Below are 24,059 nucleotides of genomic sequence, written 5' to 3' on the forward strand. Positions count from 1 at the left end.
GAAGGTCATGGGATAATTTATTAACCTGAAACTACTGTGAGGCATTTCTGCCTGAGGAGCTATTGAATCTGACCCAACTGCCAATACATATTATGTCGTGATCTGCTGCTCTCCCCATACTGTTTGGTAAGACTCTTGCTCTTTTGCTCACTTGCTCTCTCTCATCTACTTTCTACGTTTGCACTATCCAACTCCTAATTCTATCATTCTCCATTTTAATTTTCTTTCCTTCTCTCTATTTTAATTTCATTCTCTCTCTCATCCTTTCCTCTTATCCTCCCTCTCTCATCCTCTCTCTCCCTCCGCTCTCTCATCCCTTTCTCTTTCTCTCACACCCCTCTCGCCCACACCCCCTGCTCTTGCGCCACCCCCCGACCCACCCTCCTCTCGCCCCCCTCGCCCTATCATCCCCTCTCACCCTTTTGTACTTTCCACTGTTTGCATTCTTCACCTCTGAGCTATTATCTTCTCCACTTTAATGTTGTTCCCTCTCTCTGATATCCTGTGCTTCCACCCTTGTGTTGGGCACGTGGCCAAGTAGTTAAGGCGTTCGTCTAGTTACCTCAAGGTTGCTAGTTCGAGCCTCAGCTGTGGCTGCGTGCTTGTGCCCTTGAGCAAGGCACTTAATCGCACATTGTTCTAGTGTCTGTGTGAGGAGTGGCGCCTTGTAAGGCACGAAAATGCCCGACGCAGGCCTCTCATGGTCTGAGTCAACGTTCCCTCCCTCCACCCTTCTCATTCTGTTCACCCCCTTTTCTCATCCCCTCCTACTGTTCACTGTCTTTTCTACCTTCCTGTTCTCTGAACACAGGTTCAGCTCCTCATGGATCAGTAGAACAACCCGTGAAATGGATATGGAATATCAGAGGGCAGAAAGATTGCACGTTCACCTGAATCGTACCACGTTAGTTCCATTCTGAGATGTGTTCTCATAGGTTTAGAATGAATGCAAGTTGCAAAATTTACAGTTGGTTAATTCAGGCAATCAATATTAAGCGATTGGCAAATCTGTAGTGATGTCTGATCACTGCGTGATGGCTGTATAATCACTCCACAAGATGACAATCAATGTTTGTATTATTCACAGATAGCCAAACAAATGACCTTTCTGACCCTTTCCTCAGATGACATTCACACACTCGCATAGGGCACTAGAAAATGACCTTTCACAGAAAAATAAGGCAGGCTGATTTCCTTTCCCTCACCCTTGGGTCACTAGACTACAATCGGCAGCAAAACCCAGACTCTTCTCCACTCACACTAACAAGGGTCACCAAGCAGTGGTCAGGAGCAGAAATCTTGACTGATTTCCCTTACTTTCAACCTCCGAGACACTGGACAATGATCAGTAGCAGATTTAGGACCAGGATTATGCTCTTTAACCCCTCGGATGTTCATGATTGTTCTGTGGTTTAATTCCTAAATCCACTCTACATGATTAACCTGGAATTGTGTGTTTGCAGAAGAGTGTACTTTGTGTGTGGAAGGTTTCCTTTAGCTTCATCACTGTAACACAGACCTTTATTTTTAAATTGTCATTCATCTGAGAAAACCACAGTCAGGAAATAGTTTCTGTGTACCCAACGGATTCACTTACTGCAGGGGAAAGTATCACAAAAACAGGCTCTCATGTCCACCAGATTTACCCTGATCATCATTTACTCATCTGCACTAATTTCATTCGCCAGCACTTGATCTGTGGCCATGTATGCATTGGCAACCGTGCTCACGTCAGTAGTTGAAAACAGATCCTCCTCGTATGCTCTCTTAATATCCTACCCCTTACCCTAAACTTGTACCTCTAGTTTAGGCATTCTTGACATGGGGAATAATTTTATACTGTCTCCTTACCGGTGCCCCTCATAATTAATTATATGCACCTCTATCAGATGTCCATCAGCCTTCTCCATTTCAAAGAAAACAAACCCAGGCTATTCAGCAACGCACACAAAATGCTGGAGGAACTCAGCAGGCCAGGCAGCATCTGTGGAATGCTGAGAGGTTTCAGCCCGAAGCATCGACTTTTCTTTTTTCCATAAATGCTGCCTGGCCTGCTGAGTTCCTCCAGCATTTTGTGTGTGTTGCTCGGATTTCCAGTTTCTGCAGATTTTCTCTTGTTTGTGGTTGGATTCCAATCCGTTCAGGCTCCCTCCATAACTGAAATTCCCGCATTTGTCGTGGTTAATCTCTGCATCTCTCCAGCACAATCGTATCCTTCCTAAAGCATTGAGACTATAATTACATACTGTTTTTCAGCTGTGCATAACTTCCTTCCAAAGAACTATATTAGTTATTTGCCCCAAGTAATGAACGCAGGTCTCCCGTATGCCTTGATCACCTTACCTACTTGTGCTGCCATCTTCAGGTTACTTGGATTGTATACCAAGGCCTCTCTGTTCTTCAATACTCCCTAAGGCCCTACTATTCATTATGTTAGTCCTCCCAATATGCATTACCTCAGGCTTGACAGGATTAAATTCCTTCTTCCATTACTCTGCCCATCTTACCAATTGAGCAATATCTTGCTGTAGCCGACATTGAGGTTCTTCACTACTGATTTTCATAAAATCTGCAAATTTACTGATCTTGACCCTACATTTCAATCCAGATCATAACTGTAATAGCAAACAATAAGCGTCCCAATATTGTTATGTCACAGATCAGAGGCTTCGAATAACAAAAGCAAAACTCCAATATCACACTCTGCTTCCTAGTATCAACAATGATTTGATCCATTTTACCTACTGGCCCCGAATCCCATGAACTCGTTAACTTTTTGCGTCAGAGTCCCAATGATTGTTAAGGGATTAGGAGTTTGTACCTTGAGGAGAAGAGAGAAAACTTGGAATAAGGCAGCCTTGTGCTTTAAATTCACTGAGAGTTTATCAGTGGAAAGAACAGATAAAAAGAGTGCTCACCCCGAGTGACTGTGCTTATTCCTGAATAGTTGCAGTCAGACCTACCAGCAGTAGTTAAGGCTGTCTGCAGAGCCAGTTGAAGGCATTTTTGGTTTACTGAACTACTGTGAAGAGAGTTCCACCCAGAGCACAACATTTGTTCAGGTGTCTGTTCAGTGTCTCTGCTGAGCTTGAAAACAAATTCTTGTTCTTCCTCCATTGAAGGTTTCAGCTCTGGATTACAGTCCATCAGAGGGAGGATCTACTTCTTGGTCTGGTTAGATATAAATTGGAGGATCTCTGACATCTACAGAATACCTTTACTGGCATTGTGCAGCCTGCTGTCTATCCCCTCTGCGAAGTTTGCTTGAAGTCGAGTCAAAACTCTGCTGGTTGTGCTGAGTGGCACCATCACAGTAGACGATCAGTAGCAATGGTAAAGCAGCCCCCACCTGCTCATTGACGCCGTCCCTAGCAGGTTGCCCTGAACTGTAAAATCACATGGACCATGACCTTTATGGGTCACCTCCCACTGCCTTACTATGAGGTTTACAGATGGGAATTCCTTACTTGGAGTTTATTACGTTAAGCACAGATGCTTCCCTGAATAATATTTGTGGCAGATTCCTGGAGAATCCAAAATCCTTGGAGGGTTCGACTGAAAATAATAAAACACAGAGCAGTCAAACACACCTTTTATCGTTCATTTAAATGATATTCTGGGATGTGTCAAACAAACAGATAAGCCTTTATGGATATGTTAGCAAGCTACTTCACTTTTCTGCAGGTTTATTTCTGAAGTTGTTTGGGTGATTCGTTTTCCTCCTCCGACTTACTGGGATATTTATATAAATTTGTGCCGTTTTTATGGCTGTAGCTCTGCTAAGACCAGATTATGTAGAAGAAGCAATTGGTTTCATAGCATGCTGTCCACTGTAGCTTTGAATAGAAGGTGCAGACATCCACTGGAACCTCTGCACAGCCAGTCAGTTTCCAGTTCCACGCACAGGGTGTGGATCCAGGGCTCTACAAAGGATGTTCACAGTGATTTGTACCTCAAATCACTGATGGCTTTCTTTACCCCTGCTCAAATTTTAACCTGTGCAATACCTGCTATGGGCATATGAAGACACGCAGTCCTCTTTTATTGTCATTTAGTAATACATGCATTAAGAAATGATTAAATGTTTCCTCCGGTGTGATATCACAAAACACAGGACAGACCAAGACTGAAAAAACTAACAAAACCACATAATTATAACCTATAGTTACAACAGTGCAACAATACCATAACTTATTGAAGAACAGTCCGTGGCACAGTAAAACGTTCAAAGTCTCTCAAATGTCCCACATCTCACGCAGACAGGAGAAGGAAGAAAACTCTCCCTGCCGTGCCCGACCACAATCTGACTCTAAGTCGTCCGAAAACTTCGAGCCTCCAACACAGAGTACCGAGAACCATCTCTATCCGAACGATTCAACCTCAATCTCGGTCGCCAGCAGCAGGCAAAGCCGGGGATCTTGGGGCCTTCCCTCGGAAGATTCTCGAACGCCCAGTAACAGTGGCAGCGAACCTGCGTTTCAGAAATTTGATGGGACAATGTGGACAGTGCTTGAGTCAGTAGCTAACCTGTGTCCTACCTGCCTGGAAAGGTGCAAAGGGGTCTCCTGACTCATGGCTAATGACCGGTGACTGCCCACTGGCTGAATTCAGCCAGTGTAGGAGGCATTTTGTTTATCTTTTACAGAACAAAATGGTAATTCAGTGAAATGGTGAAGGAAAGATTTAAATGGGATACTAAGTAAGATGAGAAGTAAGACCGCATTAATCAGGTTGATTAAATGCTCTGACAGAGCTCAGCTTTGAACTCGTCACAACAAATGGAAACCCACAACATTTAAAAGGCATCTCTAGTACAGTGCTGTATTTTCATCGATCTGAACTCCTCCTCTCTCTTTCTGTTGTGTCTGGCACAGATTTCGAAGCTCCTGCTCACCACAACTCTTTTCTATTGTGTCATTTGTGATATAAATGTACAACACTCTGTGATTCCACTCCCTGTTGAGAGAACTGAAATTAGGAACGTTCTTGAAGCTACTTATTCCTCTTCTCACAGCATTTTTGTGAGAAGGAGATCCACGATCATGGTGGGTTGTAGACCATATCAGACTGATTGAAGGAAACTAAACTTCTCCAGAGATTCTGGACCTGCACTCTATGAAGCTCTTATTAAAACATCGACATAGTTGGAAAGGAGCAGTGGATAAAATACAGAGTGTGCGGCTGTGAAGCAGTGCGTTTGAGAGGGCTGAAGGGTGCACACTGTTTGAGGTTTTTGAGGTGGCAGAATGCCAAGCATGTTAGCAAAGGAACTTCGTATTTCCCTGAGCTAAGCTAAGGACATCACTAAGCACCCATTATTTCTTAACTACCTGGAATAGATTAATTGTGCAACCAACAGCCACATCAGTCATTTGTATTAATGAACGATTGTGTTTAAACTAGACAGGAAAGCGATACGATCAGTGGAATATCATGATTGTGTTCATTCTAGTGAAGGGCGGTGTGGTGCTGTGATAACAATGGTGAGCCATTGTCATCATGACACCATAGAGCCCTTCACCCTTCTCAAAAATGATCAGAGACAGGAATGCCCCAAGCACATTCTTAGTTTTATATGCAATTTCAGATGAAGTCCTGAATTCATCTGGAGTTGGGAAAACTTGTACTCCTCCTCCTCCTTTCAGATTCAGGCACTTGCACACGTAATTCTTGGAAATGATTGTATTCTGCAAGGAGTGTAGCATTGTCTCTGTCACATTGCTCATTTCTGCCATGCGTTTTACTTATCTCATCTCTTTTACTTTCAGGTGTGCCATCATGGTGACTGTAAGGAGATTAACAATCAGTCTCCACTGAACCTCTGTGCATCATGTGACAGCAAAATCCACGAAGCAATGCACTTTGATCGGCATATCCGATTTGACCTCCCACCTCAAGGTTTGCTTCTTTGTCTCCTTCCACTATTCGCTTCCTACTTTGTGGGACTTGCTGTGTTTTCCCGACTGCACTGGCAAGATGCCTGATACTGTTCATCGTGCCTTCACCTTCACAGCATTCAGACCTCGTTGGGCCATTCAGGCAGGGAGTTTATCGTGTAGTTAGGCAAACACAGCAACCCTCTGCCAGGTCAGTTCTTGTCTTTTCCAGACTGACCTTGAAATTATTGTTAGTTACTGCTCTATCCCACATTCCAGTCCTCTAAATATTTCTCATCATTTTTCCATTACTGAATCTCCATCTGTTGGTTCCTTCTCTCAATATCTACGTCTGTGTGACGTTTCCCACTCCCTCCAATCTCAGTACCACTTGACTCTGTAGCAAAACAAAATCTTGATGCAAGAATCCAACGGATTAAGCTCCTTCCTTCATTAATCTAATCAGGTCTATCAGGTCTAAGCTGCTTCAGTAGTCTGATTTTTTTTTTGTTCTGGATTCCAGCAACTGCAGTTTCTCGAGTCTCTGATGGACTCTGCAATTCAAAGAACCATACGGAGTGAGTAAAGACCAAATCCACACCAACCATAAGGCACCCATTCATATTAGTCCATCATCTAGCACTTGGTCCATATCTCTAAGGTCCTGTGTAACAGCATTGAGTATTACAGTTAGTTCCCCTTGGTCAGAGACGAGAGAAATTCTGCTGGGCCACCTGCTCTCTGTACATTGATATTGTTTGAAGAGAAAAGTTATTTTTATGTTGGGTGAAGACAGGTCCCGGATCAGTTCGGGTTTCCTGTCTCTCACCTGCCAATACCGCAAAACGTAGCATACGATACAGTTTCTGAGTGGATGATCCAGACCCCACCTAATTATCTGGATAATTTTTACAATGATGGTATGGAAATTTAAATTTAATTAAGTGGGGAAATAGAAAGATGATTCACGTAAAGCCTATCTGCTCCACTAATATCCTTAAGGGAAGAAAATGCGTTACATGCTCTGACATATATGTGACTATATTCCCATACTTAAGTAGTTGACTCTTAAGTCCCTCACAATACGTTCAGCTTTGTCCAAAATGTTAAGAAAATAAATAATAAAATCAGACAAACTATGCAGAATCAACCTCAGTGGCAGATTTTGTCATTCCCAGAACAGTCTATTCTGCAAACTGTTCTTCATTACAGTATGAGAAGATGTGCCAAAGTTTGGCAGACTCTTGAAGCAAACTCACATAGTCAAACTCAGTGTGATACCTTTGAACTAACATAAATGGATTCTTCCAAGTTACACATCACTCTCACTTATGACCAAAGTTCTGGACAATCAAATCTATCAACAGTTTTATTTAATTCTCTCACGTAATCCAGTAATCAATGGCTGGGTCAGCATTTGGTACCCATGTCTTATTGTCTTTGATCTGACTAATTATCCTCCTTGGAGATCAGTTAAAAACCACTTTGCTGTGGGCCTGATTGCATGTTTCAGGTAAGATCAACAGATATCATTCCATAAAAGAATACTAGTGAACCAATTGCTGTTTTACAGCAGTACTCAATAATTCCAGAATTTATTTAATTGGCCAAATTTAAATTCCACAGCTGTTATGATCAGATTTGAACTTCTGTCTCTTGATCATAAAACCTCTGGATTGTCAGTCCCTTTCCCTATGCTGCAGCTCCGTGCGAATAACTTAACAAATTGCAAGGATTCAAGAAGACAGCTAACATCCTTTCATTCTTGAGGGTACCTAGCATTGGCAATAGTTGGTTTTGCCAACGTTGCACACGTTCTCTGACTGAATGAATGGAAAACTGCAAGGTTTATCTTTTACAAAAGAAAAAGACAGTATGATATTTTAAGTATTTTTGATTTCTCAAGTAATTCAGCCACCTTTTTTTTCTAACCTCTTTTCAATATCAATGGTTCAATTTCAATGATTCAATGGTTCCATTTAATGTCAGAGAATCTATTACAGTATACAACCTGAAATCCTTACTCTTCGCAGACATCCACGAAACAGAGAGAAAAAAACCCCAAAGAATAAATGTCAGAAAAAATGTTAGAACCCTTCCCATTCCCACGCACAAGCAGCAGCAAAGCATCAACCCTTCTTCTCCCCCCACTTGTTCTAGCAAAAAGCATCAGTACCACCCCCCCCCCATCCCACCACCAACCAAGCAATAGCAAGGCCCCAGGGACCAGGATCTATAGACCACCAAAAACCACTGTCCATCCGAACACTTCGACACCTCAACAGTAACAGTAACAATAATGAGGGGGAGAGAGAAATATCGATCCTGCCACAGTGAGAGGTGAAGGTAACAGCTCGCTGTCCCAATGTTACAGTCCACAGTGTCACTTATGTTGAGTTCCTCCGACTTGAGAATCAGTAAACTCTCTCTCACCATCGAGAGAGAGAGAGCGAGTGATTGTTCAAGTGCAGAGGCCTTTAAAAGCCACACCCGCTGTCTCGATGTTTCAATCCATTTTCGAGCTGGATCTGTATTACAACCTTCTTTCACAAAGTGCTTCAGTGCAATCCACAGAGAGTTTGAAACAATATTTGCTATAGAAATTCAAAGCTTTATTAGGACAAGAACAAAATCTTTACGAAGAATTAGTTTTAAGCCATGACCTGAAGGAAAATGGAAGTAGTAAGACTGAAGGACTCGGAGGAGAGGTTCCATAGACACAGCTAGCATCGGTGGATGCTGTAGGTAGACAAGAAGCTTAATTTGCACGAGATTGAAATCCAGGGTACATCCTGGATTTCTAGAGATACCAATAGATAAGGCCAAAGATAGGGGTTGGAAACACCTAAACTTCTGTTGTTTACGCAGGGTCTGTTTTGTCCAGGAATGTCTCAACACGGTCCTGTCCACCACGGACCAGAACTTCGTCAGACAAGGAGGAGGATGATGATAGCGGGATGGATGGAAAGAGGTAAAAGTGGCTGGAAATTTATCTAGATCATACGCAATTTTGCTGTATTTGGTCTTACACCGAGGACCGCAGATTTAAACCTGTGGAAGCATTTCATCGAAAAGCATTTGTTTTATTTTAAACAAACCTGCCAAATTATTGGTCAGGAATTTGACAGAAACTTTCCAGTTTTGTCCAGAGACTCCGTACCTGATTACTTTCATCTGAAAGTGTTGACCTTGCTTGCACTTTTCACAATTAAGTCTGTTATTATCCAAAATTATAGTACCATGAACTATTAATACCTGTTGACTCTGCACAAGGTCCCAGCATGCAGCAATCCTAAGGGACAGGTTCATCTATTTCCTTCCCACTGGTTCTGTGATACAGCAAGCACAGTTACCCAGTAATGTACTGAAGCCTCTGGAGAGAGGCAAGAATTTGATCCCTGTATGAGTCATCATCCGTTGACATGTCCCTAGGGTGGATTAACTGAATCTAGGACTGAATGTGAGGGGAAAATGAGACAGGGGATGTATTTGGTGTAAGTGGGGCATGGTATTGTATTTATGGTAAAATTTGCTCTCATTGAATTTTCTTAATTGCATAGTGAGAAGAGGAATTCTGCACTTAAGCTGAGCAAGAAGAAAGCTCGTCGACGCCACACAGATGTGAGACTCGCCTTCATATTGTACTGTGTCGAACATGATGAGATTCCATTTGCCCTGATCCCTCCCCCGTCACCCAAGACCCACCCTTCCTATCCGCCCATCTCCCACTTTAATTTCTGCATAGGGCACTATTTAAATTTCCTCCAAAATGTCTTTTCACACTCTCGCAGGGTAGGTGCAGCATGGGCTGGACCTTGGATAGAAATGAACTGGTTTCCAATATTCATTCACGATTTCTAGCAGTTTTATATTAGAGTATAACATATTCAATCAATATTTAGTTGGGAAACCCTTATGGGATTTATGTAGGCCAGAGGAAAGTGGCATTGTGTTACCAGTCAGGACTGGTACCTGAGATAACTTGTGAGTTCTGTACCTCCAGTATTCAATGCTAAAAGCTCATGTGTGGTCGTTACTGTAGAAAATGGTGGGATTATTGAGAGAAGCAGTATGCCATCTTCCTATTAGGCCTCTCCAAGCTTCTGTTGTACCATATTGCTCCGGGAGCTGACTCTCTCTTGTTTTACAGGATCCCAGTAAGGAATGTTTCACTCTGAAGTTTGATTTGAATGTCAACATTGAGTCAGAAATTGTCCCTGCAATGAAGAAACGAACTCTGGGGTAAATCAGAGGGATTTTGAAAACTTCCCTAATCTGCCACTTCTCTCTCCAAGCTATCCTGAAAATGTTGTCTTTCCCTGAGTCCTTGCTGGTCCTGTGATGAAGTACAGTAACTAGTGGGTTATCACAATCAGTGTTTGTGCCCTCATGCTAAAACGGGCTACAGATGGAATTCCAAACGTTTTATCCCATTAAAATTGTGGTATTCTCAGCCAGAGGCACTCAAAATGAGTTTAACATGCACAGGCCCTTAATAATTCATGCATATGTAATTAATTGCCTTTAGCAACTGCTGTCAGATAATGTACAGACACATGTACATTACTGAAACTAGTGCCAGACAGAGAAAAGTTGTTATAGGCTACATTTGAGAATCAAAGTCAGATTGCCATCGGGGCCTGCTGCTGATATTTTGAGGACTTGAGAATGCTTTAGTATCTTTGTACAATGGAGAATGTCATAAAATGCACATCCCTTCCTGAGCAGCAGTAACCATCTCACTGGGCGTCTACACTGGGCGTCTCACTGGGCATGACCTTGTCGAACTGAAGAGCTGACAGTTCCAAATTGATTGAGCGGTTCAAACTCACATACCTGAGCTCAACCTGTTAAATGTAACTGAATCAGAGACCCAAATTTATGTCTTCCACTCTGCAACACAACCATGGACTGTATAATTCAAAAGGAGGCGGGATTAGTCCTCGAGAGGAACAGAAATGCCAGACCATGGAGAGTGGGTAGGGTGTGTGACTAGTGAGATTACACTCGCACAGAGCCAGCATGGACTCAATCCAACAAGTGGCGCTTTCTGTGCTTTTACATTTCTGTGAGACTGTGACAATTATCGACTCCAAGTTCTAACTGTGAATAAATTAGCATTGCCGAGTTTTCATTGCTTTACTGAAGTGTGCGTTTCTCTACTGCAGGGAAACACTGGTGCCAGTATTTGAGAGAAAAGGCATTGACTTGAACCAGGTGGAGATTTTCTTGGACCATTCTTATACCCCTCTGCCCTTGTATTTCGAGGCATATCGTTTTGGTGGACACTACCTAAAAGTTAAAGGTAGGTGGTCTGTTGGGGGGCACGCGTGATGTCCTCAGAGAGAAATGAGGACCTGGTCTCAGTGGTGTTGTTTTTACCACGGTGATACAGAGCAGCCCTGGGTTCAGAGGCCGGTTGCCAAGCAACTGACAGAATTAACAGCAGAGTACTGAGAGAACTATTCATGTTCGGGTAGCACTAACGCACAGATAGTGTTGACCCTTGACCTGTACTGAGTTTTGCAACCCTGTTGGAAGAGGGGGCACTTATTACTAAGTTACTGAGCACGAGGTTCTGACTTCCTGATCTGCAGCAGGAAAATATAAAATGTGGGTTAGGAAATGATTCAGAAGAAGTGAATTCAGAGTAACAGGAAGAGGCTGTTTTATCACTTAAGCATCTATTGCCATTCAGAGTTTAGGGCGGGTATGTGATCTCGTTCCACATATTGAGTTATGTCTACTTGTATTTTTAATTAATAAAAATCTAACAGTGTCAGATTTTTATGATCAGACCCCAGTTGTGATTCTTAGAAAAGAGAACCAGAGAATCTTTTCAGCATGGAAGGAGGTCATTTGTCCCTTTGGCTCGTTTGGCTCCATATAAAAACAATACAGGCTGTCGTATTCTCTCATCCTCTCCCCTCAGCCCTGCATATTCTTTATTTTCAGTTATTTTCCGAGCTCCGTTTTGAACTCTGTGCTCCACTAGTACACCAGCAATGCATTTGAGACTTTCACCAGCTGTTGTGTTAAAAATGCATTTCCTCTGTGTCATTTTGCTTTTAGACAACACCTCATGCATGAAGCCCAAGTTCTTGGCCCTTCTACCAATGGGAATAGTTTCTCTTTACTATATGTACATCCTTACTGATGTTATAACTCCTTACAATTAACTATGCTCCATTGAGAATACATACAGCTTCTCCAGTCTTTTCAAAAGCATGATGCCCAGAACAGGACATAATATTCCAACTATAGCAAGCATTTTACATGCCTTTATTGGTTGAACACCCAAATTGGTTCGGTTTGTCATTGATTCTGTTAATGGTTATTAATCTATAGATTTATTGAGTATGCCTGCAAGAAAATGAATCTCAGGGTTGTATATGGTGACATATATGTACTTTGATAATAAATTTACTTTGAATTTGAAATCCCATGATCCTGTATGGTTTTATAGAAGCTTCCACAAGTTATCTAGCCTCTTTCAATGAACTATGCACACTATTGCCAGTTTTTGTATTCCTTTTAGTTCCCTAATTAAAATTGCCTCCTCTCAATTTTCAGTATTAAACTTCACCTGTTCTAACAACTTGCCTTTATCTTCTTGAGGCCCTTTTAACCTTTTTACAGTTCATTGTGACAGCTGATCAACACAAAGTATTAATCACACAATTAAAAAGTAAATCATGAATTAATCACTGTTTTTTTTGCACTGCTAAACATATGAATATACAAAATTGACCCAAGGGAGAAAGCCTTTTCTTATAAACCCAATAATATAAAGTTCTTATTGTGTTCAGAGTGTTGCTGAAATTTCTTACAGGACTTTATCAAAGGGCTTTCAGAACTCTTAGAACCTTCATACGACTGCACTCCCTCCTCCAAATCTGTGCTCGTTCACATCCCCAATTTCCTTCAACTCAGCATTGATAAACAACCATGTGTCTCAAGTAACCTGTCTGCACTCACTGCAGAGCTTTGCAATTTTTAGTGGATTAGATGTTGCAAGGTCAGGGAAGGTCGGGTATGTGAGAGTTAAGGAGCCATGGTTTGGGAGAGTGAAGGAAGAAAGGGATTGGAGAACTCAGCCGGCGGAATGGTTGTCGGTACCTAAGCTTTCAAGCAAAGTGATTAACAGAAAGTAACCTGTAGGAGTTATCGATGATTCGTTTTAAACTCTGGTGTTACATGTGTTAATATGTTTAATAAAAATTAACACAATAAATTGTTATTGCTAATCACCATTACTTGGTAGCCATACAATTAATATCCTTTAGTCATTTAATATTTCTCATGTTTTGCCCCGTATCCTCATAAGTCTGCAAATATGGATAAATTATTTTCTAAACATGAGTTTCTGCAGATGCTAGAAATCCAGAGCAACACACACAAAATGCTGCAGTCTTGATGAAGGATTTCAGCCTGAAATATCAGCTGTTTATTCCTCTCAATAGATGCTGCCTGTCCTGCTGAGTTCCTCCAGCATTTTGTGTGTGTTGCACAAAATGATTTTCTGTTGCCATCATCAAAGAGATTTATAATGTTGAATATTTCAAGATTTAGCACATATCTTTGTGAGTCAGATCCTGGTCATTTGAGCATCTTCTATTATCTCTACCCTCTTTCTCTTGTCATGCAGCAAATTTCAAGTCAATAAATCTACCTCAAATTCATGTGCTCTAACTATATTCAATAGTGTCCTAGAGGAACTTCATCTTTTGGAAATCCAAATAAACAACAACTACAGATAAAGTAAAAATCTCTCAAGTGGAAATGGGTTTGCTGAGTTGCCGGTCCTATTCTGTTCAGATGTGAGTCATTTCACAAAGAAGCAAACTTTGGGAATGCTTTTAACATCTGCTGACAGCACCAGTCTCCAGGGCCATTGCAGACACAATGGCTGGCTTGGTAACAGAGCAATGCCTCACTTGTAATGTAGATAAATACAAGGAATGGTTCAGGTGTTAGTATCATGAAGATGGAATAGAGCTCTAGGAAGTACGGTCATTTGACCCTCCAATCATGAATAAGTGTGGACAGAATCGTGCTCCATCTCAGGTAACAAGGACCTCTTTCTGCATTGACATCTGGAATGAAGAGCTGCTGGAAGTCTGGCTCTGATGGCCTGTTTGATCCAGTTGATTGTCCTGTACTTCAGGGAACATATATTTAGAACTCCTTATGGAAATTCCTGTTTCTGGGGATTTGTGATTAGTTCAGACTTGCTGCTTTCTTCCAATCTGGGAACAAAAATTGTAAGGGGGGGGAATCAAAGTTCAAAGTACATTTATTATACAACCTTGAGATTCATCTCCTAACAGGCAGCTTCGAAACAAAGAACCCAAAAGAGCCCATTCAAAGAAGAAGACCGTCGAACACCCAATGTGCAGAGAGAGTAAACAAGACAAATCACGCAAACAATAAATGCAAGCGAATAGTGTTCTGAACTGAAGTCCATAAAGTGAGTCAGTCCACAAAGAGAGTCCACCCATGGACCATTAGATCAGTGCAGAATGAAGGAGTGAGCTCAACCAGCCTCACCCTCGCCTCGGCCCCCATACAGCCTGATCAAACAAAACAGATTAATTTCAGTCCAGAAAGTCTGAATGACATTGTGTCACCCAATGCCGGTGCATTAACTCATTGGCAGGCTTGGTAAATGTTAAGTAACAAGGTAAGGCTCCCTTGAGACAGGCAACCACAATGTTGAGTAAATTTTTATATTGAAAGTCTACAGTATTAGAAGCACAGTGTGCTGAACCAGCTGTTTCTCTCTCCATTGAGACAGTGGACATTTGTTTGTACCTCTTGAAGCAAAGAAATTTCTTTAATCTCTATTTGTTGTAGCTTTCTTTTTGCAATCCCATTTCAGTAACCTCCATACTGGTTGATCTTATTGCACAAATTTTAATATCATAATTAGAACATGCATGAAAGATATATGCAATTAATTAAGTAAGTAAGTTCATGAACAATGGGTTTCCAAAATTAGAAGTAGTGGAGGAAAGAGGCAAGATAAATTTGAGGAAATGTAAACATTTGAATTTTCTATATATTCTGCATGTAACACTGTTACCATGTGTAGTGGCATCTGCACTGGACATTGATGCTAGTGGTCCCGCATTTGAATCCAACCAGACCCTTGCAAGCTTTCTATCCGTGCTGGGTTGAGCATCGAGGTAGCAACATGGCCTCGTAAAAACAGGCAAAAATGCTAAATAAATGACCGGGTTGCTGCGCGGTGTGTCACAGGGCGTGAAAAGGAACAACAACTGTCACCACAGCCCACGTTGTGGTTCAGAAACCAAGGCCCCTTTCACTCAAGCCTCACTGAGCCATTTCCCTCCCCACCCCACACCATCTGACATGGGGAAAATATAAGATCTGAATAGGTTGCAAAGAATCTGCAGAGTGGCACAGGGCAAGATGGCAGGTGAGGATTAGAAATGGAAAATCTGATGTTGTGAACTTTGTTAAGAAGTCGTGCTGAAGGGTCTTTTTCTCTGCTGCATATCTCTGTGGATCTAAGAATAGTAAATCATTTTTAGCATGTGGATAAGCAAATGATCAGGAAAGGGAATTACATATTGTTATTTATTGCAGAACAATTTGAACACAAGATATCTTATTGAAATTAGATATAGTCCTAGTGAGATCACACATTGATTATTGTGTTGTAGTCTTGCCTTTGTATCTATTGAAGGATGTACTTGCAATCATTTGAAAATTTATTTCAGTAGTGGGAGAGACTAGGACTAAGGAGCACAGCAACGGAATCAAGCAATTTTCTTTAGAACAGAATGAGGAATTTATTTACACAGAGGGTAGTGAATCTGTGGAATTCATTGCCACAGACGGCTGTGGAGGCCAAGTCATTAGGTATATTTAAAATGGAGGTTGATAGGTTCTTGATTAGTGAGGGCATTGGAAGTTTTGGAGAGAAGGCAAGAAAATAGGGTTGAGACGGAAAATAAATAAGCCATGATCGAATGATGGAGCAAACTCCAAAGACCAAATGTCTTAATTCTTCTCCTGTGTCTTCTGGTCTTACAAAGGGAAAACAGTAAATTTTTACCAGATTGATTCGTGGGATGATTGAATCCTTTGAGGAGACATTAACTAGACTGGACCTAATGTTTCTAGACTACAAAAGAATGAGAATTGATCTTGTTGAAACATACAAAAAAAAGTGCGGCCAGATTTGGGAACAGCTTCTTTCCAACTGTGATAAGACTGCTGAACGGATCCTGACCCAGATCTGGGCCGCACCCTCCAAATATACAGATCTGCCTCTCAGTTTTTTTGTACTTTCCATTTTTCTATTTTCTATTTATGATTTATAATTTAAATTTTTAATATTTACTATCGATTTGTAATCCAGGGGGAGCGGGAAGCGCAGAATCAAATATCACTGTGATGATTGTACGTTCTAGAATCAATAGTTTGGCGACAATAAAGTATGAAGTATTTACAGGACCTGACTGGACAGACACAGAGATGCTCTGTCCCCTGTTTAGTTTGTTCAGAACTATGGGACAAATGTCTCAAAATAAATGGCTGGCCATGAAGAGCAGAATGAGAAGAAATTCCTTCAACCGAGGGTTTATGAATCTTTGTGGTCCTCTACCCAAAGGGGCTGTGGTAGCTTAGACACTGAATTTATTCAGGCCGGGGTGACGAATTTTTGCATAATAAGAAAATCAAGGTTAGTATGGAGCAGCAAGCCAGGCAACATCTTACTGAATGATGGAGCGGGTATGAGGGGCCAAGTGATCTATTCTTGTATCTATTTTTATGTTTTTATACTTACTCTAATGAAGCAATTTCACTGAGACATAGATAGCATGATTCACAGGGTAAATAACGAGAGGCTATTTCCCCTCAGAGGGAAGTCCAGAACCTGGAGGCCTGCACTCGGTATAAGAATTTGCCTGTTAGGACTGCGATAAGATGGAATTTCTTTATGTAGAGGATTATAATTCCTCCTCTGCCACAGAGGGCTATGGATGCTCAGAAGCTGAGTATATTCATACCGGATTCTTAGAGATTTGGATAGTAGTGGGGTCACAGGATATTTGAATCAAGTGAAAGAGTAATTATAGGAAAGATGTCAATAAAATTGAGAGAGTACAGAGGAGGTTTACTAAGGTGTTGCCTGGGTTTCATCTCCTAAGTTACAGAGAAAGGTTGAACAAGTTAGGTCTTTATTCTTTGGAGCGTAGAAGGTTGAGGGGGGACTTGATAGAGGTGTTTAAAATTATGAGGGGGATTGATAGAGTTGACATGGATAGGCTTTTTCCATTGAGAGTGGGGAAGATTCAAACAAGAGGACATGAGTTGAGAGTTAAAGGGCAAAAGTTCAGGGGTAACATGAGGGGGAACTTCTTTACTCAGAGAGTGGTAGCTGTGTGGAACGAGCTTCCAGCAGAAGTGGTTGAGGCAGGTTCGATGTTGTCACTTAAAGTTAAATTGGATAGATATATGGACAGGAAAGGAATGGAGGGTTATGGGCCGAGTGCAGATCGGTGGGACTAGGTGAGAGTAAGAGTTCGGCACGGACTAGAAGGGCTGAGATGGCCTGTTTCCGTGCTGTAATTGTTATATGGTTATATGAGTGGGTCAGCTCTGAATTTACTGAATGGCAGGCTTAAAGTCATTTAGCCCATTCCTGTTTCATTCTTTTGGTTAATACTGAGTGTGCTCCAGTACACGATAATCATTTTTGTTCTCAGAGCATGGTTTGTGTGCAATGGGATCTACTGGTACCGTGCATGCATCAGAATGTAGTTTAGTAATGATCGTACACCAAGCACGGTTAGCATCAACCGCACAACAGATCAGTGCTGAGCATGTGCAGAGTGCAATTAATATTGAGTGTGTACCAGTATGGAGGAGGCGCTGTACCGTGGCTATGTGAGTGAGTTTTGTTGCTTTGTGGGGTGTGATTTGTAATAAGAGTATATTGGAGTGTGATTGGTAACAGGAGTATGCCTGTGCAATGGTTAATGTATTGTGTGTACTGGAGTGCGACTGACATTGAATATGTATCAAGAGCAGAGCAGTGCTGAGTACAGTTTAAAATGTTACATGTTTTCCTTATGACTGGGAGTTTGATTATTATAGGTTGTAGATGGATGGACAGTCTGATACGTTTTCGCTGCTTGGGTGAGCAGTGACCGAGATTCTGGGGTCAAAGAAGAATGGTGCGACCACAGGGTATTGTCTCAACCAGTGTGTCTGATGTGATATGGCAAAAAATTGGTTTGTGCTATGCCCCAGTTACTACCTCAATCAGTCACTGAACCAAGGCTAATTCTGAAGCAGATGCTGCTGATTAATGGTCCCTAGGCCAGAGAGTCTGCTTTCTCTGGGGAGATCAATAATGTTTGACTTGAGGGTATGTTTGTACCAATCTCTGCTTTGATCTGAGAAGAGGGAACACTGCCCCTGACTCCAGTTCGAATCATTCTCTGCTCTCACTCTGCAGCGAAAGCTGGAAAGGAGCTGAAGGTGGAACAGGCTGTAAAGGAATTCAAATCATTGAGCTTACCCATCATACATGATTCGATGGTCAACCCACCCTTTATCTGCACCCCTGCGATGGACAGGATGGATCAGCCTCTGCAGGGACAAGAAAACGTGGACATGGGGGTGAGATATTTCATTTCTTTAAGAATTATTACAGATGTTTAAACTGTCGCCAATTACTAAGATGGCAGGCTTAAATGTAACTAACTATAGCATTGGGACTGGTAACCACCCCCTCCTCTTCCTCCACCATCAGAATTCTGAACGGTCCATGAACTTTTATCTTGTTATTCCTTTTTATTGCATTATTATTTTGTAATACAGTGGATTCAGGTTAATTGGGCCATCGGTTAACTGGGGCAGCCATTTATTTGGAACAATTCTTAAAGAACAAAAACAAGTTGAGAAAATAACCGGGATTCCCTTCATTTATTTGGGATGCTATGCCGCTGAGATGCAACGGGACTTGGGAGTCCTCGTGCAGGATATCCTTAAGGTTAACCTCCAGGTTGAGTCGGTGGTGAAGAAGGCGAATGCAATGTTGGCATTCATTTCTAGAGGAATAGAGTATAGGAGAGGAGATGTGATGTTGAGGCTCTATAAGGCGCTGGTAAGACCTCACTTGGAGTACTGTGGGCAGTTTTGGTCTCCTTATTTAAGAAGGGATGTGCTAACATTGGAGAGGGTTCAGAGAAGATTCACTAGAGTGATTCGGGGAATGAGAGGATTAACATATGGGGAACGCTTGTCCGCTCTTGGACTGTATTCCTTGGAGTTTAGAAGAATGAGGGGGGACCTCATAGAAACATTTCGAATGTTGAAAGGCATGGACAGAGTGGGTGTGGCAAAGTTGTTTCCCATGATGGGGGAGTCTAGTATGAGAGGGCATGACTTAAGGATTGAAGGGCGCCCATTCAGAACAGAGATACGAAGAAATTTTTTTAGCCAGAGGGTGATGAATCTATGGAATTTGTTGCCACGGGCGGCAGTGGAGGCCAAGTCATTGGGTGTATTTAAGGCAGAGATTGATAGGTATCTGAGTAGCCAGGGCATCAAAGGTTATGGTGAGAAGGCGGGGGAGTGGGACTAAATGGGAGAATGGATCATCTCATGATGAAATGGCAGAGCAGACTAGATGGGCCGAATGGCCGACTTCTGCTCCTTTGTCTTATGGTCTTATGGTCTTAAATGGGGCAGGAGAATGTTGCCGAACATTTTCTAACTAGCGTCAGTCGAGTGCATGTCGTGTGGCCATTAGACACTACACCGTGCTAGAGCGAGCAATTTTAGAATTGTGTCACTTTCAAGTTTGTGTTCAAAAAGCAGTGACTTTTGTCATTGATAGCTGGCAAGAAATAAAAGGCAAGGCAATTTGGAACTGCTTGCTTACTGTAGATTCAAGCATTCAGGTTTGGAGATGCCAGTGATGGCTGGGAGTGAAAATGAAAAGATTTCACTCTTCAACAAGTTAGGAACAATGAAAGTTTTGAGGCTATCAAGAATCATTTTGAATGTTACAATGAAAATGAAGATTTGGAGGATACAATCACTGACAGCATTGTATGAAGGCAGTCCACGAACTGCACTAGGAGGATGCACTGATTTTGTTGATATAGTCATTCGAAGAACATGACAGTATACACTGAATGAATTCCTCCATCCATGACTATTAGGAACTAATGCAGTTTTATTGTGCTATAGTAGCTTTGGTAGTGTTCTAATTTATTCTGTATTTCATTTGAATACATGATATGCTACTTAGTTACATGGTAGTTTGTATTTTTTTATACCTTTTTAACTGTTTCCATGAAAATTTGGCTGATTGGGGCAGCCACTTAATTAGGCCAAAATGTACTAATCCCGATGTGTCCCAATTAACCGGAATCCAGTGTGTGTGTGTGTGTCCTTACACAACTCTGCTGCTGCAAAACAACTGATTTTGTATCATTTCATATAATCAGTGATAATAATTCTGACCCTGAATTGCTGCCCCTGAGTTCAAGAAGGTCGTTTGGTTCATGGTTCCTGACCATAATATGCGTTTATTGGAGAACACACTCTGATTCAAATCTGAAGCACAGTTTTACATCCTGTGAATGCACATATTTTTGTTTCCCACATACACAGAAGCTATTTTAATTTATTTACATAATGTGTTGCTAGCGAAGACAGTGTTTATTGCTCACGCCCTATTGCTTTTACTGTTACAGCCGTTCTGGTGAATTTACCCTCATAGTGCTGCATGGGGAATTCCATGACTTACACACCTACTGATAAAAACAGAAGGGACAACATACACTCAGTGGCCACTTTATTAGCTAACTCTTGTACCAAATAAAGTGGCCAGTAAGTCTATGTTCATGGTCTGCTGCTGTAATCCATGCACTTTAAGTTTCAACATATATGCATTTAGAGATGCTCCTCTGCACACCACTTTTATAACACACGGTTACTTGAGTTACTGTCACCTTCCTGTAAGTTTGAACCAGTCTGGCCATTCTCCTCTGACCTCTCTCATTAGTAAGGCATTTTCACCCATGGAACTGCCATACACTGGATGTTTTTTGGTTTTTTTGTACCATTCTCTGTCAACTCTGGAAACAGTTGTCTGTGAAAATCTCAGGAGATCAGCAGTTTCTGAGATACTCAAACCACCCCGTCTGGCACCAACAATCATTCCATGGTCAGAGTCACCTAGATCACATTTCTTCCCCATTCTGATGTTTGGTCTGAATAACAACTGAACCTCTTGACGACATCTGTATGCTCTTATGCATTGAGTTACTGCCACATGATTTTTATTCATGAGTGGGTGTACCTAATAAAGTGGCCACTGAGTACACAGGAGATACTTACAGAAGAAGTGAATGTTAATGTGAGTAGATCAGGTGCTAACCAAGTGAGCTGCTTTGGGTCAGGGTGAGGTTAAGTTTCTTGAGAGTATTTGCAACTCTCTTCGTCAGGTCATTTGGAGAATTTTTCATAACATTCTTGACTTGTGCCTTCAAAGTATTGTTCCTGTGCAGAAGAACAACGGTGCAATATGGGGCACCCAGCTACTGTCAAATCAGCAGCTCCATTTATGTCAGTGTGTTCACCTGTATAGGTTTTCAAATTTAACTGTGCCTTTTTAGGTTCAAGTGTTGTGTTTTCAGGCTAACCAACTGCAGGCTCAGACTGATTCACTGGTGTAACATCGCATCCAGTGTCAAGTTCAAATATCACGTTTTAATCATTCTTTTCCAGTTTTTGTCAAGTCAGCCCTTTTTTATGTTAAGCAGTGTGAAAAGTTCCCCTGAGTTAAATATTGACTTACTTCCTTTACATGGTGGAAGTAGTGCGAACATTGGAAATGTTGAAATCCTTAATTTAATTATTTACACCTTATTTTATGTATTTTCCTACAGGCTTTCTTGATGAGCTTTTTAAAGCCCATTTTCTTACCTGAACCAGCATTCAGTTAGCAGTGATGTGGCATCACCCCTTTTGTCCTCTTTTCAATTTACCTTGGAACTGTGTGTTTGCCCACTTATCCTGCATACGAGATAGGTCAGTAAGCTTCACTTACAAATATTCCATCGCTTGAGCAGTTTTTGGTGTTCTCAAAGATTAAATTCGCCACTGATTACACCTGCCTCTGAATTCAGCCATCATTGATTCCACACACGATGTGTCCCTTTGCATAGTGAGTACAGAAAGCCAGAACAACAATTCTGTGATAATTTCCTCAATTCAACCACAAACGCAGCAAAAGTTTCAGTAGCTTTTCTTAACCATGAATCCAACTCGAACATTTGCTTAATTTCATTTAGTTTATCTACCAGTTCTTTAAAACTTTTATTACCAGATTTCTCTGGGTTTGCCAAGTCTCTCATTGCGTTATAATGGGCGTTTCCACTTAAGATAGTCCTGTATTTATTTTCTTCATCAATCTCATTTGGAGGAAACAAAGTTTGTTTATTTATTTATTGAGATTCAGCATGGAGTAGGCTCCTCCAGCCCTTCGAGCCACGCTGCCCAGTTCAGTCATAGCCTAATCATGAGACAATTTACAGTCACCAATTATCCTACCAACCAGTATGTCTGTGGACTGTGGGAAGAAACTGGAGCACCCGGGGGAAACCCATGCAGTCATGGGGAGAACATACGGACTCCTTACAGGCAATGGCGGATATTGGACCTGGGTTGCCTATACTGTAAAGTGTGGTGCTAACCACTATGCTACCATGCTGCCCAGTGGAAAATATCTTACAATGTTCTTATTAATTGTAGGTTTGAGAGTCAAATACTGCAATTGAACCTACTGCAACTGTTGATATTTTCCTCTCTATTTTTTACAGAAAGTAGTCGTTAGATACTTCTCTCTCCCGAGTCAATGTTTTGAGAAAGAATTTCTGTATGAACCTACCTGGCTTCAGGAGCAATTTTCCATATCACCAGTTCGATATAAGCACAGTGCTGACTGTGTTTTATCCTTTAGGGAATTAATTTATTTTCTTCAAGCCTACTGACTGTACATGTCTACTCATTCAGCCCTTACAGGGACTGTGGTATCTACCAAAAATCAAAACAATGGCACTAGATAAGGTCATAAAGGGAACTTCTGGTACATAGTCCTTCGTAGTGTTGGGCACATGGCCAAGTGGTTAAGTCGTTCATCTAGTTATCTCAAGGTCGCTAGTTCGAGCCTCAGCTGTGGCAGCGTGTTTGTGCCCTTGAGCAAGGCACTTAATCACACATTGCTCTAGTCTGTGCGAGGAGAGGCACCCCACACAGACTTCCAATCTGTGCCTTGTAAGGCATGAAGATGCCCGACGCAGGCCTGTCATGGTCTGAGTCGACATTCCCTCCCCCTCCCCCCTTCGTAAATCAAAGTTTTGACTACTGGAGTTGGGATATTATGTTGAAGTTGTATAAAATGTTGGTGAGATCAAATTTGGGGTATTGTGTACAGTTCTGGTCATTTGCATATAGGAAGATATCACTAAGATTGAAAGAGTTTAGAAAAAATATACAAGGATGTTGCCGGGACTTGAGGATCTGAGTTGTAGGGAAAGGTTGAATGGAATAGGACTTCATTCTCTGGAGCATAGGAGAATTAAATCATGAGGGATATAGATAGGATAAATGCAAGCAAGCTTTTTATACTGCAGTTGGGTAAAACTAGAACTGGAGGTCATAGGTTAAGGGTGAAAGGTGAAATATTTAAAGGGAACCTGAGGCAGAATTTCTTTACTCAGAGAATGGCACGGGTGTGGAACAAGCTGCCAGAGGAAGTGATGGATGCAATTTTGATTTCAACATTTAAAAAAAGTTTGGATAGGTACATGGGCGGGAGGTGTATGGAGGACTATGGTCCAGGTGCAGGTTGATGAGATTAGGCGGAATAAAAGTTCGGCACAGACTGAATGGATCAAAGTGTCTGTTTCTGTGCTTTAGTACTCTATATGACTATGAGATTAGTCCATTAACTCTGTTTGCTTGGAGGAGAACAATTATCAACGATATGATTCAGTTGTACAGGATGTTATGAAGTGTGTTATTTTTGTTACTTTAACTTCAGACCCCACACTGTGCCCCTGAGGCCCTACATTGCACTGTGTCAAGACTCTGTACAGGAGGATCTTCCTTGAGATCAGTCTGAAT

The 24,059-nt window shown here is 41.6% G+C and overlaps 1 protein-coding gene across 8 annotated transcripts in view; it reads left to right on the plus strand.

Moving 5' to 3' along the window:
• LOC134337890 (pleckstrin homology domain-containing family G member 5-like) overlaps positions 1-24,059 on the plus strand; it is a 103,363-nt gene that overhangs the window by 25,304 nt on the left and 54,000 nt on the right. For 7 of the 8 annotated variants that reach the window (XM_063033220.1, XM_063033222.1, XM_063033217.1 and 4 more), the window contains 6 exons: positions 5,769-5,898; positions 8,745-8,847; positions 9,437-9,497; positions 10,027-10,118; positions 11,045-11,181; positions 18,373-18,536. In XM_063033220.1, coding sequence (XP_062889290.1) covers positions 5,769-5,898; positions 8,745-8,847; positions 9,437-9,497; positions 10,027-10,118; positions 11,045-11,181; positions 18,373-18,536 — 687 coding nt within the window. The remainder of the gene's footprint in view (positions 1-5,768; positions 5,899-8,744; positions 8,848-9,436; positions 9,498-10,026; positions 10,119-11,044; positions 11,182-18,372; positions 18,537-24,059) is intronic. The other variant, XM_063033225.1, reaches the window with a different exon arrangement.

This window comes from Mobula hypostoma, chromosome 25 (genome assembly GCF_963921235.1).
Source record: "Mobula hypostoma chromosome 25, sMobHyp1.1, whole genome shotgun sequence".
Taxonomy (NCBI): Eukaryota; Metazoa; Chordata; class Chondrichthyes; order Myliobatiformes; family Myliobatidae; genus Mobula; species Mobula hypostoma.